This window comes from Rhinoraja longicauda, chromosome 14 (assembly GCF_053455715.1).
Source record: "Rhinoraja longicauda isolate Sanriku21f chromosome 14, sRhiLon1.1, whole genome shotgun sequence".
Lineage (NCBI taxonomy): Eukaryota > Metazoa > Chordata > Chondrichthyes > Rajiformes > Arhynchobatidae > Rhinoraja > Rhinoraja longicauda.
The window spans coordinates 30,565,155-30,582,577 of record NC_135966.1 but is presented as its reverse complement, the minus strand read 5'-3'; the positions used below and the strand labels follow the sequence as shown (position 1 = coordinate 30,582,577).

The 17,423-nt window shown below is 41.2% G+C and overlaps 1 protein-coding gene across 4 annotated transcripts in view; it reads right to left on the bottom strand.

Annotated features, from left to right (window-relative positions):
• Window positions 1–17,423, bottom strand: part of LOC144600165 (drebrin-like) — a 134,277-nt gene that overhangs the window by 19,573 nt on the left and 97,281 nt on the right. For 2 of the 4 annotated variants that reach the window (XM_078411640.1, XM_078411643.1), the window contains exons 3-8: window positions 16,544–16,656; window positions 14,264–14,338; window positions 10,390–10,539; window positions 9,405–9,482; window positions 7,223–7,374; window positions 1,464–1,536 (exon numbers count right to left, since the gene is read on the bottom strand). In XM_078411640.1, the coding sequence (XP_078267766.1) occupies window positions 1,464–1,536; window positions 7,223–7,374; window positions 9,405–9,482; window positions 10,390–10,539; window positions 14,264–14,338; window positions 16,544–16,656 (641 nt within the window). The remainder of the gene's footprint in view (window positions 1–1,463; window positions 1,537–7,222; window positions 7,375–9,404; window positions 9,483–10,389; window positions 10,540–14,263; window positions 14,339–16,543; window positions 16,657–17,423) is intronic. The other 2 variants (XM_078411641.1, XM_078411644.1) reach the window with 1 other exon arrangement.

The following is a 17,423-nucleotide window of genomic DNA, read 5'->3' as shown; positions in this document are numbered from 1 at the left end:
GAAAGCCAATGGAATGTTGGCCTTCGTAACAAGAGGAGTTGAGTATAGGAGCAAAGAGGTCCTTCTACAGTTGTACCGGGCCCTGGTGAGACCGCACCTGGAGTACTGTGTGCAGTTTTGGTCTCCAAATTTGAGGAAGGATATTCTTGCTATGGAGGGCGTGCAGCGTAGGTTCACTAGGTTAATTCCCGGAATGGCGGGACTGTCGTATGTTGAAAGGCTGGAGCGATTGGGCTTGTATACACTGGAATTTAGAAGGATGAGGGGGGATCTTATTGAAACATATAAGATAATTAGGGGATTGGACACATTAGAGGCAGATAACATGTTCCCAATGTTGGGGGAGTCCAGAACAAGGGGCCACAGTTTAAGAATAAGGGGTAGGCCATTTAGAACGGAGATGAGGAAGAACTTTTTCAGTCAGAGGGTGGTGAAGGTGTGGAATTCTCTGCCTCAGAAGGCAGTGGAGGCCAGTTCGTTGGATGCTTTCAAGAGAGAGCTGGATAGAGCTCTTAAGGATAGCGGAGTTAAGGGGTATGGGGAGAAGGCAGGAACGGGGTACTGATTGAGAGTGATCAGCCATGATCGCATTGAATGGCGGTGCTGGCTCGAAGGGCTGAATGGCCTACTCCTGCACCTATTGTCTATTGTCTATTGTCTATAGGAGACTTGCTTGGATTAAACTTCATCTGCCATTTCTCCGCACATTTCTGAAGTTGATCTATATCCTGATATATAATTTGACAGCCTTCCTCACTGTCCACAACTCCAGCAATCTTGGTGTCATCTGAAAATTTAAAATAATTTAAAATAAAATAAAAATAACCCATTTATATTTACGTCCAAATCATTTACACATATCACAAACAACAGTGGTCCCAGCACGGATCTGTGCAGAACTCCACTGGTCACAAATCTCCAGCCAGAATAATGCCTTTCCACCACAACTCTCCGTTTGCTATGAGTAAGCCAGTTCTGAATCCACACGCCCAAGTCATTGTGAATTCCATGCACCTTAATCTTTTGGTTCAACCTACCAAGGGGGACTTTATCAAAAGCCTTACTAAAATCCAGGTAGACAACATCCTCGATACCCTCATCAATCACTTTTGTTAGCTGCTCAAAAACTCTCATAAATGAATAAATAAACATACTCAATCCGTCAAAGTAATGGTCTTTAAGGGTTTGTGTTGGTGGCACGTGGAATGCAACGGCACTTTTTTGATTGATTTATTGTATGATGCAGCTTGGAAACAGGCCCTATCAGCCCATGCCGATCATGATTATCCGTGCACGCTAGTTCTAATAATTGTTAAAACCTACAAACCTTTGCTGTACAAACTCATGAGAAGGTGTGAGAAAGATTACCAGGTTGGCTTGAAAATGCTGAGGTCAGTGAGTGTCAGGAGTGAATTGTTTTGCAGCATCCAGTTACGCAGGATACTATAATGAGAAGTAGCTACCTCACTGACCTTGTTGATGTTCTGGCCCAATGCATCTTTGATTTCATTGACTTCCAAGCTTTGCAATTTTTTCCTAAAATTAGAAAATACATTTATACAAAGTAATTAATTTAACATGAAAAGGCAATTATCTTGCTGAGGTCGCCTTAAAGCAGCATTAAATAGGGCCTCTTCCCAACCCTATCACATCAACCAACTTTTGTAGGATATACTTTCAATGTTATTAAACTCAGAATTAGCCACCATCATATTGTTTGGTCCATTGTCCTCCACTTTCACATGGTGAAAACTATAAAACCTGCAGTACAAAGAGCTAAGTTATAATTGGTAGAATAATGCTGTTGTCCCCAGGAAAAGTAAGTAAACGAAAGATGCCAGTATTTGTCTGTTCAAGAGATTCAAGATTCAAGATAGCTTTATTTGTCATCCAATATTGGACGAAATTCAGTCACCCACAGTCCAACAATAAAAGCATTAAATAAGCATTAAAATTACACAACCCCAAAAAACCCCCAAAACACAGTCCAACAATAAAAGCATTAAATAGGCATTCAAATTACACAACCCCAAAACCCCCAAGAACACAGTCCAACAATAAAAGCATTAAATAGGCATTCAAATTACCCAACCCCAAAAACACACAAAAAAGAAACATCCATTAAAGAAACATCCATCACAGTGAGTCTCCTCCAGTCCTCTCCTCACTGTGATGGAAGGCCACAATGTCTTTCCCTTCTCCTGCTGTCCTCGCCCGCAGTCAGGTTGTTGTGGTTGCAGGCCGCACCGGACGGTCCGCAGCGGGCCAAGCCCAAGGCGAGTCGCAGCCGCTCCTGCAGCCTCCGAAGACGGCCGGCTCCGCCGATGATAAGTCCGATCCGGGGCGGGCGAACACGCTGCTGCTGCTGCTGTTGCTGCACGTCGGGGCGGTCGTGGCTCCCGACATTGAAGCCCCCGCCCAGCAGAGAAATATCCCGCGGCATATCTTAGGCCGCGCCGGACGGTGAAATGTCCTCGACCCAAGCCCCGCGATCCGGGGCGGGCGAACCCGCTGCCGCTGCCGGAGCTCCCGATGTCGGCATCCACGCGGCCCGAGCCTAAGGCGAGTCGCAGCCGCCCCCGCAGCCTCCGAAGACGGCCGGCTCCGGTGATGGTAAGTCCGATCCGCGGGCTCTGCGAACCAGAGCCCTGGAGGCCGACAGCTCCAGGAGTTGGGCCGATGGTAGGCCGCAGCAGGAACGGAGACACCACCCAGAAAACAAAGGTCGGGTCTCCGTTCGGAAGGGACACATATTTACAATGTTACAGTTCCCCCCCTCCCCCCCACATACACACATAGTACACAAACACAAAAACACCACATCACAACTACAATTAAGACAAAAAAAAACAACAAAAACACAAAGACAAATGGACCGCAGGTGAGCCGCAGCTGCTAGGGCAGCGCCGCCATTTTGGTCGATATGAAATAGCAATTAGCAATATGGAGATGGACAAATTGAACATTATTACCATTAAAATGTTGAAGGATCACGAAGGGACAAAAATAAGGATTTTTTAAGAAAGTCTAAAATATAGTAGTAAATACCCCATACAAAGTATCTCACACTTGCAACATTCTTCCTTTTTCAGAAGACTTCCAAATTTTACTGATATATTAAGATTCATTATGAAGTAACAGAAATAATACTTCTAAAATTTTCATTATCAGTTACCTAATTCTCCAATCTATATTTAAGGAAAAGGGATGAGAGCGGTCCCAGGAAACTAGAGGACCAGGACAGGCTTTTTTTTTAATGCAATGAGCCATGGAGCTCCTTCCAGGCTACAACGAGTTGCTCTTGGCAGATGGCAGGGTGTTTTTTTCAAAGAAAAGATTTGATGAGCGTCTGCACTTTGGGAGATTGTGCAATGCTATCAATGCTCACACCTGTACACGGCAGAGGTAGAGTTGCTGCCTTACAGCGCTTACGGACTCGGTGCACCTATAAGCATATAAGTGTGAGGTAGACACAAAATGCTGGAGTAACTCAGCAGGTCAGACAGCATCTCTGGAGAGAAGGAATGGGTGACATTTCGGGTCGAGACCCTTCTAAATGTGAGGTGTTGTATCTTGGACATTCAAACCAGAGCAGGACCTTCACAGGGCTCTGGGGAGTGTTGTAGAGCAGATGGATCTAGGAGCGCAGGTGCATGGTTTATGGTTCTTTGAAAGTGGCTTCACTGGCAAATAGGGTGGTCAAGAAGGGTTTTGGTACATCAGTTAAGGTATTATGTATAGTAATTGGAAAGTTATGTTACAGTTGTATACAATGTTAATGAGGCTACATTTGGAGTAGTGTTCGGTTTAGGTTATTATGCTATAGGACGGATGTTGTTAAGCTGGAAAGAGTGCAGAGAAAATTTACGAGGATGTAGCCAAGATTTAAGAGGGTGAGCTACAAGGCGAGGTTGGGCAGGCCAGATTATATTCCTTGGAGTACAGGAGGATGAGGGGTGATCTTATAGAGATGTACAGGATCATGGGGGGAATAGATAGGGTGAGTGCAGCCATTTACACAGAGTAGGGGAATCAGGAAGAAGAGGTCATAGGTTTAAGGTGAGAGGTAAAAACTTTAATAGGAACCTAAGGGGCAATGTTTTCACTCAAAGGGTGGTGGGTATATGGAACAAACTGCCAGAGGAGGTAGTTGAGGCAGGTAGTATATAACATTTAAAAGACATTTGGACGGGTACGCGGATTAAAGTTTTAGAGGGATATGGGCCAATGCTGGCAGATGGGACATTAGATACGGCATCTTGGTTGTCATGGGCAAGTTGGGCCAATTGTTATAGTGATTCAAGCCCTCTTGTTTCTATGTTTAAACTTCCACATGCAAAATGTGCCAGAGAGCTAGGGAACTAAATTGGAAAGCCGCACTGAAATTACAGTACTCCATTAACTAACACCTGCAACAATTGTTATGTGTTGGGAGGTGTAGAGAAAACTTACAGCACCTTAGCACTAGTGCAGAAGTTGGAGTATCATGGTGCTCCTGGGACGATGTGCAGAGAGTTCCACCAACTTAAGGTCAGTCTGGTAGACAGGCAATTGCAAAGGAAGGAGAGAAGGAGGCACCAACACTCTCCTTGGCTCCACCATGGCTGCAATGAACTCCTGCCTGGTTTATCACCATTTGCAGGTCCTGTCCCAAAGCTGTCATCTAAGATTTATGCAGCTTCATTTTCTGAGCTAGTGGGTGGGAGCATTACATCAAGTTGCAGTGTGTCTTTGTTATCGCTGTGCTTTTGGTGTTTCTATGCTGGATGATCAGATATAGTTCCTGGCTATCTGAAAACTAAGGGTCTGCTGGGGAATATGATGGGAATGAAGATGTATATACTTGAGCCATCTGCAGATTGTAAATCAGATTAGATTGGGTGCGGAGGTAAAGGAAGATGAACCGAAAGATAAAGTATGAGGAGAATAGCACCCATATTCTAAAAATGCTCAGCACCATCTCGTCCACAGCGATCCAGACGTGCCTGTGATTCCCCTTGCTTAGATCCTGTTGGCTCCAGTTATGTACCACCTGGTTGTGTAAGAAAGAGGACAGTGTGCCAGTTAACTGTGTTTGGATGATAAGACTGTCAGAATTGAATAACTGGCAGCAAGTCCTAGTTTTGAGAAGTGGCTATGAACTATGCAGCATTGCCAAATATGTGAGGATTTGTTGAAGCATGTGGAAGTTAGGTATCATCCTGATTGTTTGGGAAATAATGGAAGGATGGTGAAGGGAACAGTGTGTCAAGCAAATGTTGCCTGTCTGACATTTTAATTATGACGTTTGACACTGACCAATCTCAATTGTTTCCAAACCGCTTGCAACGTGCATCCAGGTCTCAGCGTTAGACTCCTGCCATTGACCTGCATTGATATTTGCTGCCAGTAGCTATTAACTGTGGGTCTGACGCACAATTTGCCCCTCAAGATGCAAGGAAACGCTGTTCTTTTCATTTTACTGAAGCTCAGTGCCTATACTCCTTCACCTTGTTCTTAACTGTATCTCAGGTCAGATTCACTTCCAGCACCTTTCAGGGCACAATACACATCACCTAACTTAAATAGTGCCATCACGTTATAAATTTAGGTTTACTGCTGATATGTACAGCCAATGAATACTGACATTGGAACTAATGAAGACCTCAACAACTGATGACAGAAGAATTCTCTCTATAATAAAGAAAAATCCCCAAACACCTGTCCGACAGATCAGAAACACTCTTCAGGTGTGGATTTGTCAATGACCACTGTCTGCAGAAGACTTCATGAACAGAGGCTACACTGCAAGATGCAAACCACTGGTTAGCCGCAAAAATAGGATAGTCAGGTTAGTTTGCCAAAAGTCCTTAAAAGAGCAACCACAGTTCTGAAAAAAGGTCTTGCGGACAGATGAGACGAAGATTAACTTATATCAGAGTGATGGCATGAGCAAAGTATGGAGGAGAGAAGGAACTGCCCAAGATCCAAAGCATACCACCTCATCTGTGAAACAAGGTGGTGGGGGTGTTATGGCCTGGGCATGTATGGCTGCTGAAGGAATTGGCTCACTTATCTTCATTGATGATACAACTGCTGATGGTAGTAGCATAATGAATTCTGAAGTGTATAGACACATCCTATCTGCTCAAGTTCAAACAAATGCCTCAAAACTCATTGGCTGGTGGTTCATTCTACAGCAAGACAATGATCCCAAACATACTGCAAAAGCAACGATGGAGTTTTTCAAAGCTAAAAAAATGGTCAATTTTTGAGTGGCCAAGATAATCACCCGATCTGAACCCAATTGAGCATGCCTTTTAATATGCTGAAGAGAAAACTGAAGGGGACTAGCCCCCAAAACGAGCATAAGCTAAAGATGGCTGCAATGCAGGCCTGGCAGAGCATCACCAGAGAAGACACCCAGCAACTGGTGATGTCCATGAATCGCAGACTTCAAGCAGTCATTGTATGCAAAGGATATGCTATAAAATACTAAACATGACTACTTTCATTTACATGACATTGCTGTGTCCCAAACATTATGGAGCCCTGAAATGGGGGGACTATATATAAACACTGCTGTAATTTCTACATGGTGAAACCAAAATGTGTAAAAATACCCTTTATTAAAATCTGACAATGTGCACTATAACCACATGTGATTTTTTTCTTTTACAAATCTTAAATTGTGGAGTACAGGGGCAAATACAGAAATAATGGGTCTTTGTCCGAAACATTATGGAGGGCACTGTAGATATCAATCAGCAGGTGAGGACTGATCAAGCTCCATATTCTTCGTTTACTTTTAATTTAGTCTCTTTTATCACTGATAATCTTTGTATATGGACATTCAAGCGAAACGTAAAGGCAAGAGTACTTTTGTGTTTGTAACACAAGTGACAATTGGTAGCAATTTAAAAGATTACAATGTCTTTGAAAAAGTATTTCCAGCAATTTGTCATTGGATGATGTCAGAAAACCCACAAGATCCCAGCATCCTTTAAAGCAAAATAAGCTAGCCTGTAATCATTCCCTGCTGTTATTCTTTCTGCTTTTCAAAATCATGAACTGCTGGTAGACATCTCAAAGTGAAAGTGCCATTATTAAAGTGGCTTTGCTGTGCAGAGATGATAATGCTTTTGAATCACACAGCAAGCATTAAACAACTCACAGCACCGTCCTCAAGACAATTTTCCATTACCCGCATGTATGGAACATGTAACCCACACAGCAACCATACCTTTCTTCTTCTATCTGTTTCTCTCGTTCTCTGTATCTTTGCTCTCTCTCTTCTTGTTCTTTCTTTTCTTGCTCCATTCTCTCTCTCTCAAATGTTTCTCTTTCTTCAATCACTTTTTTACGCTCCTCTTCTTTTCTCAGCTCCTCTTCTTTCTGGAGGGAAGGAAACAATAAGAAAATGTGAGATCAGAAAAGACATACTGCAGTGGTTCAGGAGGAAAGGGCCAATGATATGTGTATTAGCACATCCTTCACGGGGAACAGAGAGCACTTTACACTTAATGGAAGGAAAATGATTTTGCTTTGATGGAACAGAAAAAGAATTAAAAACAGAAAATGTGGAAGAACAGCAGACCAGGCAGCCGGAGTGGGAAGTTAAATAGTTAGTGTTTCAAAACTGGGACCTTTCATTAGAAAGTTGGTGTACTGTTGAAGGGTCCTGTATAGAGAATGTTAACTGATTCTTTTTCCACAGATGCAGAATTTAAAATATATATTTTATTTCTAACTTGCAGCATCTGCAGGCTTTTATTTATATTCATAGAAACATTCTTAAAAAAAAGGAGCAGGCCATTTAGTCCCTCAAGCCTTGCTTCACAATTCAACAGCTAATCTACTACTTCAATATCCCTGTAAAGAACAATTATCTTATCTTCAACTTGACACATTAACCGTCCACAGATGCTGGCTGAACTGCGGAGCGTTCCAGCATTTGCTGTTCAAATTTCAGTTTTATTGCTGATGTTCTCATTGTTAACTTTCATCTGGACAATCAGAATAGGTCAGCGATTCATCTGTAATAACCTAAATACACTTAAAGAGGAACATTTGACAGCAAACATTGAGGGAAAATATCAGTCTTGGTCGAACTGGATTTATATCTTGTGTCATCTGCTTGAATCGTTCATTTGAGGTTGCTGAAAAGCTTGCCTGCACTCCAGGACCATAGAGCCAGTCCCAGGATTATAGTCCTGAGAACTATGCATTGGCCAATTTCTCTGTAAATTGGAAACATCCATTTTCCATCCCATATCACTTTCCATACAATTGCTATATATTTTTTAAATCTCACCGAATATTCACCCTAATGCTACCTGCCATGAAACCACTGGAAATATATACCACATCCAGTCATTAATGAATACTATGAAATATTTTATTATTATTGCTAATAATAGTACAACGCTTGAATTTTTTTAAACATATGGGAGAATTTGTGTTAAGTTGGATTTCTGTAAATTAGGTCATTTGTAGCATGGGAAGCCACTGTTTCTGGCATTTTCTGAAAATAAAGATACAGTGAATTAAATACTGTAGAAGTAGGTCCTTTAAGTAGAATTGATAAAATATGGCTACTTTGCAAGTTTTCCAACTAGGGTTGGGAGGCGAGATAGCGGAAGAAAAATATGTCATGCTTTCTTTTGTCATTGTATAAATTATATGGCATTGTTTCCAATTGTTAAATACATTGCTTGCCATTGTCAGTTTGTGAGTGTTGTGTTAATCCAGGCTCCCAAATAATAACAGCATACTTTATATTACAATATTTATACACTGCGCTCCATAATGTTTGGGACAGTCCCATAAGTTATTTATTTGCCTCTGTACTCCACAATTTGAGATTTGTAATAGAAAAAATCACATGTGGTTAAAGTGCACATTGTCAGATTTATTAAAGGGTATTTTTATACATTTTGGTTTCACCATGTAGAAATTACACCTGTGTTTATACATAGTCCCCCCATTTCAGGGCACTGTACATAGCACTAATTGTCACAGTGGATTTACAATTGTCAATAACTTGTCTTCAATGACAACCTTCAACCTAGTCCACACTTCCCAATAAATCCCAATAGTGATGATGATCAGACATGAAATATGTGACATGAACCATTCTGTTTCTGGTATTGTGAAATTTAGGAACAGAGTTGGAACCAATTCAGAAAGTTCAAGTTATGCCTGTGATGTATCAGGGCAGATCCAGGCAACCTAGGCTAATCCTGGTCAGCAAAAAATAATTTTAGAGTTGCTATTTCCATCTACCAGACTTATGGAAAAGTCCTATACATATTCCGTGATCAATAAATCTATTGCTTAAACAACATAATGTAGAAGAAAGAGAACAAAGAAAGCAAAAATGACATTTTCCCATTGGTAACATCTCACAATGATTCGAGTTGTACCTTTGCTTGTGCCCAGAATAATTCTCGATTGATTCGTTTCATTTCAATTGCAGCATTGGTCTTTTGGTATGTTGTTCCCTGCAACAAGGCAACATGAAGAAATGAAATCAATTGTTATTGAAAGATGGAGATTATTGCCACTGAAAGACAAGCTGTTCTGCACGACTAATTTGATCTTTGAAATTTGCAATATTGATTTGATCCTACCTACAACCATTTGACATAGAAAGAGGAAGTTTTGCTAAACATCTCTGGGACTTTATACTTCCTACTTAAATTTACGTAGGCTTCTAATGATCAATCAAATCGGGTACCAGGAGCACTAAGACTATCCGTTGTCAGTCATAGCTACATACAGCATGGAAACAGATCTTTCAGCCCAACTCGTCCATACCGACCAAAATGCCAACTGAGCTAATTTCATTTGCCCACATTTGACTCATATCCCTATAATCCTTTCCAATTATGTTCTTTTAAATGTAGTTATTGTACTTGCCTCAACCACTTATTTTCAATCTTTTTCCCTCTCTCCTTCAATCAATGCCCACGAGTTCTTGATTTCCCTATTCTCCCCTCCCCCTCCCCTCAACCCCACTCGCCCCCACCTCCCTCCCCTGTCTGCAGGCATTATATTATTTTTGACATAAATACCACACTCATCCCAAAGATGCTTAGTATTGGTGCAAAACATCACTCTAAAGCCCAGCAATTCTTCCAAATTGATTATTTAATGTTTCTCATTTTGATTAACCTTCCAACACTTATATGTTAAACAGTAAAACTATGATACAATCAATCATTTTACACTAAAGCACAACTATCTTTCAGTATACCCCCATCTTGATTGGGCAGATATACTTAACATTCAACCTAATTACTTTAATTAGCTGAAAGGTTGTGAATGGATAACCTGTACATGCATGTCTTCCACTGCCAGTCTCCAACACCGTGTACCTTAATTATTGTCAGATAGTCTTTTACTCACCACTGGGCCCAGTAAATCTTCGTCCTCTTTAAGGTGGAGTCGGCGTAACACTGGGCTTGAAATGTGCATAGTGCCATTAATCAACTTCTGCCGTATAGCAGTGGAATCCACATCCTCAGGACTGCTGGCATTAACAATAACATTTGCCCCCTGTTTTGGAATTAGGAAAAGAGAGTAGGTAAAGCAGATAGGTAAAATTAAGCATAATCTTTATAAGGAAGCTGAAAAGCATTGTTTAAAACATCCTCCACTCCCTTTTCTTCCATTTCCCCCCAGCCGTTGAAGGAACTGATTGCAGTTTGTCATGATATAAGGTCATAAGGAATAGGAGTAGAATCAGGCCATTTGGCCCATCAAGTCTACTCCACCATTCAATCATGGCTGATCTATCTCTCCCTCCTAACCCCATTCTCCTGCCTTCTCCCCATAACCTCTGACACCCATACTAATCAAGAACTAACCTTCCAATACTTATGGGTTAAACACTAAAACTACGATACAATCGATCATTTTACACTAAAGCTCCACTATCAGTATACCCCATCATGTTTTCCAGCTCATCATCAGCCCCATCTTGTTTGTGAATGTTGCTAATCTTGGTTTACTTTATATTTACACCAATGGTAGGAAAATGCTTGAGATCTCTTGCAAGAGATCTTGCAATTACATTTTGTGCAGAACAGGATAATAAAGGACGGTCAGCAAGGCTGGTCCATGGCAGGCATCCTCTTACACACTGGATTGAGTTTTTTGAGGAGGTGACATAGGTGATTGATGAGAGGTGGTCAGTGGATGTTGCCTTCATAGATTTTTTTTAAGTTCTTCATGTTAGCCTGATCCAGAAGAAGCATAGGATCCATGATGGCTTGGTTGTTTGATTCAGAACTGGCATAACTTAAAAGACAGAGGGTAGTGGTCGAAGGGTGTTATTCTGGATGGATGTCTGTGAGCAGAGGTGTTCCATAGGGATCTGCGCTAGGACTTCTATTATTTGGGATATATACAGTATAAGTGACTTTGAGGTAAATGTAGATGGGCTGTAAGTTGTAAGTTTACAAATGACACCAAAATTGAAGGAGTTGCAGACGGTGAAAAAGGCTGTCAACGGTCACGGCACGATTTAGTTACAAAATGGGTAGAGAAACAGCAGATGGAAATTAATTCAAGCAAGTGTGAGGTGTTGGGGTTTGGGAGGTTGAATGTAAGGGAAAAATATACAGTTAACACCATTGATATACAGAAAGACCATGGGATCCAAATCCATAGTTACAGAGGTTCAACTGCTAGAGCACTGTGCAATTTAGTCGACTTAACCAACGAAAATTTAAGAATTCCAATGTACATTTGCAAGAAGAAATTCGGAGACCAGGCTATTGTGATAAGTGGAGAGATTGTTTACACATATTTTCTAGAGTTTTAGAAGGGTGATATTACACAAACATATTTATCTTTATATGCTAGATGTTTCCTGTGATTAGAAACTGTAAACTAGGCTCACATTCTCAAAATGAAGGGCTGGTATTTATGATCAAAATTAAATGAGGAGAACTTTCTGCAGTGGAAGCACATTTGGAATTCTCCATCCTGGAAGATGGTGAATGATAATGTTTTTTTCCCCAGTTAGTTAACAATAGATTCTAGGCTACTAAATGCTTGAATGGACTTGGAGCCAGAATCTGAAGGCACGGTGACATGGCAGTGAGTGCTGCCAGTCTTGTAACCCAGCTTTTGATTGCAATTTTCAGTGCTGTGGCTGTGTATATTGTGATAGTCACTGATTGAGTTTCCCCTGGGTGTTCAGGTTTCTTCCCATTTTCCAAAGTTGTGCTGTGGATTACTGGTTATTGCAAATTACCCCTGGTGTAGGTGGGTGATAGAAACATTGAGGGAACATACACACACAAGAGAGAAAAAGTTACAAGAAAATAATTGGTGATTAAATGGGACAAGTGACAATTTTTTTTTTTTTTTAACTGGTTCTATCATACATAATAAAGTCATAAAGTCATATACATACAGCACAGAAACAGGTCGTTCCAGCCAAACCCGTCCATGCCGACAAGGGTAGCCCACAAAACCAGTTCCATTTGCCTGCATTTGACCCATATCACTCTAAAGTTTTCCTATCAATCTATGTGACCAAATGACTTTAAAATGTTGCAATTGTGCCTCCTTTGCGATACTTTGTCTGGCAGCTCGTTCTAGTGAAAAAATTGCACCTCAGGTTCTTATAAAATCTTACCCCTCTCACCTTAAACATATGCACTCTAGTTCAACCTCTTCTACTGCATTTGGCTGCCTTTACATCTTCGAGATCTAGCATAGACTTGGTGACGGTTTCGCTAAACGGTGCTCTGTCTGTCAAGGCCAGCTGGATCTCCCAGTTGCTATTTTAACCCCCCTTCACATACCAACCTTTCTATCTTGGGCCTCCCCCATTAGCAGAGTGAGGCCCTATGCAAACTGTAGGAACAGCACCTCATATTCCGCTTCAGTAGCCTCCAACCTAAAGAATGGATCGACTAGGCTTGTATTCACTGGAACTTAGAAGGATGAGAGGGGATCTTCTAGAAACATATAAAATTCTTAAGAGATTGGACAAGCTAGATGCATGAAAAATGTTCCCGATGTCGGGGGAGTCCAGAACCATGAGTCACTGTTTAAGAATAAGGGGTAGGCCATTTAGGACTGAGATGAAAAACTGTGTTGTGAATCTGTGGAATTCTCTGCCACAGAAGGCAGTGGAGGCCAAGTCACTGAATGTTTTCAAGAGAGAGTTAGATATAGCTCTTAGGGCTAATGGAATCATGGGATATGTGGAGAAAGCAGGAACAGGGTACTGATTTTGGATGATTAAATAATCATATTGAATGGCGGTGCTGGCTCGAAGGGCCAAATAGCCTACTCCTGCACCTATTTTCTATGTTTCTAACCAAACGGTATGAACACCGAATAGATAAATTTTAAGTAACACCCTCCCCTTACCCTTCTTTCTTGTGGACCCCCACTGCACCCATTTCTCTGACTGCCTTGCCTTTCTATCCTGTAAGAGGCAAAGGCTTGCTGAAGTCCATATCAACTACATCTATGGGTCTGCCCTCATCAACCTTCTTGATTACTTCTTGAAAAACAATCAAATTCATAAGACAGTCCCCATGAACAAAACCATGATCTAAAAGAATAGTAATTTCTATTGAATGAGCTGGTTACCTATTAGTGCATTAGTGTTACCTATTAGTGCATTAGTGCATTACATATATGTTGTTGTTGTTGTGTTTCTTGTATGTGCCTCGAGAGCAAGCATCAGCAAGATATTTCACATATAGTTTATGGTAGATATCGACATTCCAGCTGTTCTGTAAAGATTACTGCATATGAGCCGAGAGCTTGAAACAAATTATCATCGCAATACAATGAGACCAACTCCTCATCAGCTCCAAACATCCCAGCTCGTTATCAATAGCCAGACTTCCATATTCGTGAAGGCATATAGTCTTCCCAGCACTCTGTAAGTTCCTAAACCTTTCAATTATTAATTTGAAATTTCACTTCATAAGAATGGCAATTACATCTAGCAGCTGCTCCCAAGGAACAGCATAACTGAAGCATTTTGACATTGGATGATTCGCTTATTTTAATCATTCAGTTTATGAATCTGCAGCAGACTAAGACTCAAGTAGCAGTACACAATTGACGAGGAGAACTCATTCAATGGGTTCTACTGAGGCAGATAATGTAAAAGTGCCTTACTTGATAAATTGGGTAATTGCGAGGAAAGCATATTTCTCTGACTTAACAGGTCATTGCCAATGACTGAATTAAATCTGGGGCAATTTATTTTGCCATAATATTAAGTAAACAAAGACACACTTGCCTGGAAAAAGTCTGCAATTGTGGGCACGTGGCTCGCACAGGCGCATTTTCGATGATCGTCCACATCTTCACCCACCTAAGGAAAAAAATTACAAAGTGAAAGCCTCACCAAAACAGTTTCAAATACTGCAGTTTATAGGAAAATAATCTCTCAGATCACTCTCACGTCAAATGACTATCCAAATTGAATAAGAAAAAGAATAGCAAAAGTAAACCCTCTGGAGATTGATGAAAGAGGAGGAGTCTATTGCGATTGCTGGTGGAATGAAGCAGCAATAGGTTGGGTCTTTCAGAGGATACTGAGAAGTGAAGCATGGAGCTGTCGGTTTTGCTCAGAAGAGGTCAGTCCCAGGATAGCTGCAAGGGTACTTATGGGATGGTTTAGAAATTTCCCACAAACTCAAGTCATCCCTGCAACAGCTTTTTTCTCCTATCGTTAACAGGATAAACAAAGGTTGTATAATTAAAGCAGCTGAAATATACAATAAACATAAAAGTTTAAAGGTATTTATACCTTGAAACAATGATTTGGATGTTGTAGCGAAATGCCAGCAGCTCTACACCTAATTTCCCACATAAGAGCAAGTTTAAGAATTCCACATGAGCATGTGTGAAAGAGGAACCCCAAAATCTGCACCACAGCTGTGGTTCATTGTTTCTTTGTCAATGGCCCACCAGTGGACTCCACATAGATTCCAGTTTGCCAGCATTTACAGTGGGGCTTCTTCATTAGAAATGGATGTTTGGACCTGCACACTTATTTAATAGGAGAACAATGAGCATTTTAGGTCAAAGTATGCAGTAGTATTCATAGATTACTTAAAAATTGTTTTAATTTAAATGTTTTAAAGTTTAAAAAAATTTCAATGCCTTGATCATTTCAAGTATTTTAGAAGTTTAGTTTTGAGATGGAGTATGGAATCAGACCCTTGGGCCCACCATGTCCATGTCGACCATCAATCCTCCGTTCACAGTAGTTCTGTTATACCACCACCATATTCACTTCCCCATCGCCCGGCGCGGCTCGGCCGCGGGACTGAACAGCGCCCGGTGCGGCTCGGCCGCGGGGCCTTCCATCGCCCGGTGCGGCGCGGCCGCGGGACACCATTCTGCTTTAGTTAAACATTTTGTTCAAGATGACAGCGCCGTTGTGTTTGGCTGCCTGCCACTGTATGTTTCTTTTTTTTCCTAATCAGATGTGCAGCACTTTGGTCAACGTGGGTTGTTTTTAAATGTGCTATACAAATAAAATTGACTTGACTTGACTTGACTATACACTAGGGGCATTTTATAGAGGCCAATTGACATGTCTTAGGGATGTGGGAGGAAACCGGAGCCACCGTAGGAGACCAATGGTCAGGAACAAACCCGTAGGAGACCAATGGTCATAAACTCCTCTTTGATTTTTCCTACCACTTAAACACACTACCAGGTAACTTACCAGCACATTTTGCAGTGTGGGAGAAACCCAGGGGATGACAAGAAGCCTGCGCAGTAGCAGGAAAAACATGCAAACTGCACAAAGGCATGTGCCTACGTAGGATTGGATTCTGGAACTGTGAAGCAGAATTGCTAATGGCTAATTGTACGCCACCCTAAATAAGCTGCAGTGGACATCCATGCTGAGGATCAGCTAGCCTCTTTCGGCCAGGGAAATCACAAGGGCAGGTCTGAAGCCTTTTTGTCGGTCAGCGGTAAGAGCAGGCTGCTCACAGCTGACATGCTAGGAACTTACTATACATTTATTTTTAGTGCCAGATGGGTCATAAGTAATAATTATTACTCAAAAACTTACTTGACCTAATGTAATTAGGTGTAACATTTTCTATAAACATCAGAAAATGGAAGTTAGTTCAAGTAATTTCCTTGAAATCTCCTGAGTAAATGTCCAAAAGCACAGAATGTAAATTCATATGTAGGAAGGAACTGCAGATGCTGATTTAAACCAAAGATAGATATAAAAAGCGGGAGTAACTCAGTGTGTCAGACAGCATCTCTGGAGCATTTTGGGTCAAGACCCTTCTTCAATCTGAAGAAAGGCCTTGACCCGAAATGTCACCTATTTCTTTTCTCCAGAAATGCTGTCTGTAAATTCATACTGGGTTACTAATCCTCTCCCCAGCTTTTGAATTTCCGCATTAACCACACAAACCTGAAAGACATTGTGGCTGTCAGTTTCAGCCGGAACACATGCAGTCGTGTCCTTGGTATACTCTGGAGTATTCATTTTTGGCGATTAGCATCCATTAAAAACAATGCAACGAAAATGAAAACCACATACCCAGTTTATCAGGACATATTTGGGCAGGCCAGAACCAGAGTCCTTGATGCTGCAGAATCCATACATCACACTTTGATTGTCAAACTTTGTGGCGATTTCCTGCAGACCACCCGCTGAACCGTGAGAAGGAAACACTTGTCAGAGATGTTAAGAGCACATAAAAAATGACCGTGGTCTTTCCACAGATCTGAATCTTGCTTTGAAATAACACTGCCAGCAATAGGTTTTAGCCTTTACACATCTGAGGGATTAACCTTTCACTCCCCAAATTCCTTGACTAATTGGTGGGCTTGTCAGCGTAAAACAAAGACCAGGAACTGTCTGGATTGCTCAATTCTGTTAAAAATTCTGCAGAACGTGGGACATTTTAGCTGATGAAAGACAGGAGAACTCTGGGATCCGAGGCTCCATACCATCTGTTGCTCAAGTTTACCTGCTTCATTTCAGTAAAGAAAAAATTTCATAATCATAATGTGTTTGTGCGAGGCCAGGGAACAATTAACACCCGTCAATGTGAAACATAGCTTGTTTGAATATTAGTATGCTCTAGGGCATTCATTCTTGATGACTTGCATTCATTAAATACAATGCAATTAAAATGATAACCACATACCCAGTGTATCAAGACATATTTGGATAGGCCAGAGCCAAAGTCCTTGATGCTGCAGTAAAGGCATGACCCAAGGTGAACAGACATAGTGACAGGAAAGGGCAAAAGAAAGATTGGTATTACATAAGAAACAAAAGGAGTAGGTCATTTGACCTTTTCTGCATAATTTGTCCTTTGGTTGATATTTTATCTCAGCTCCTCTTTCCTTATCCCTTGATTTCCTTGCTATCTAAAAATATATTACTGGCAGTCTTGAATATGCTCAGTGAC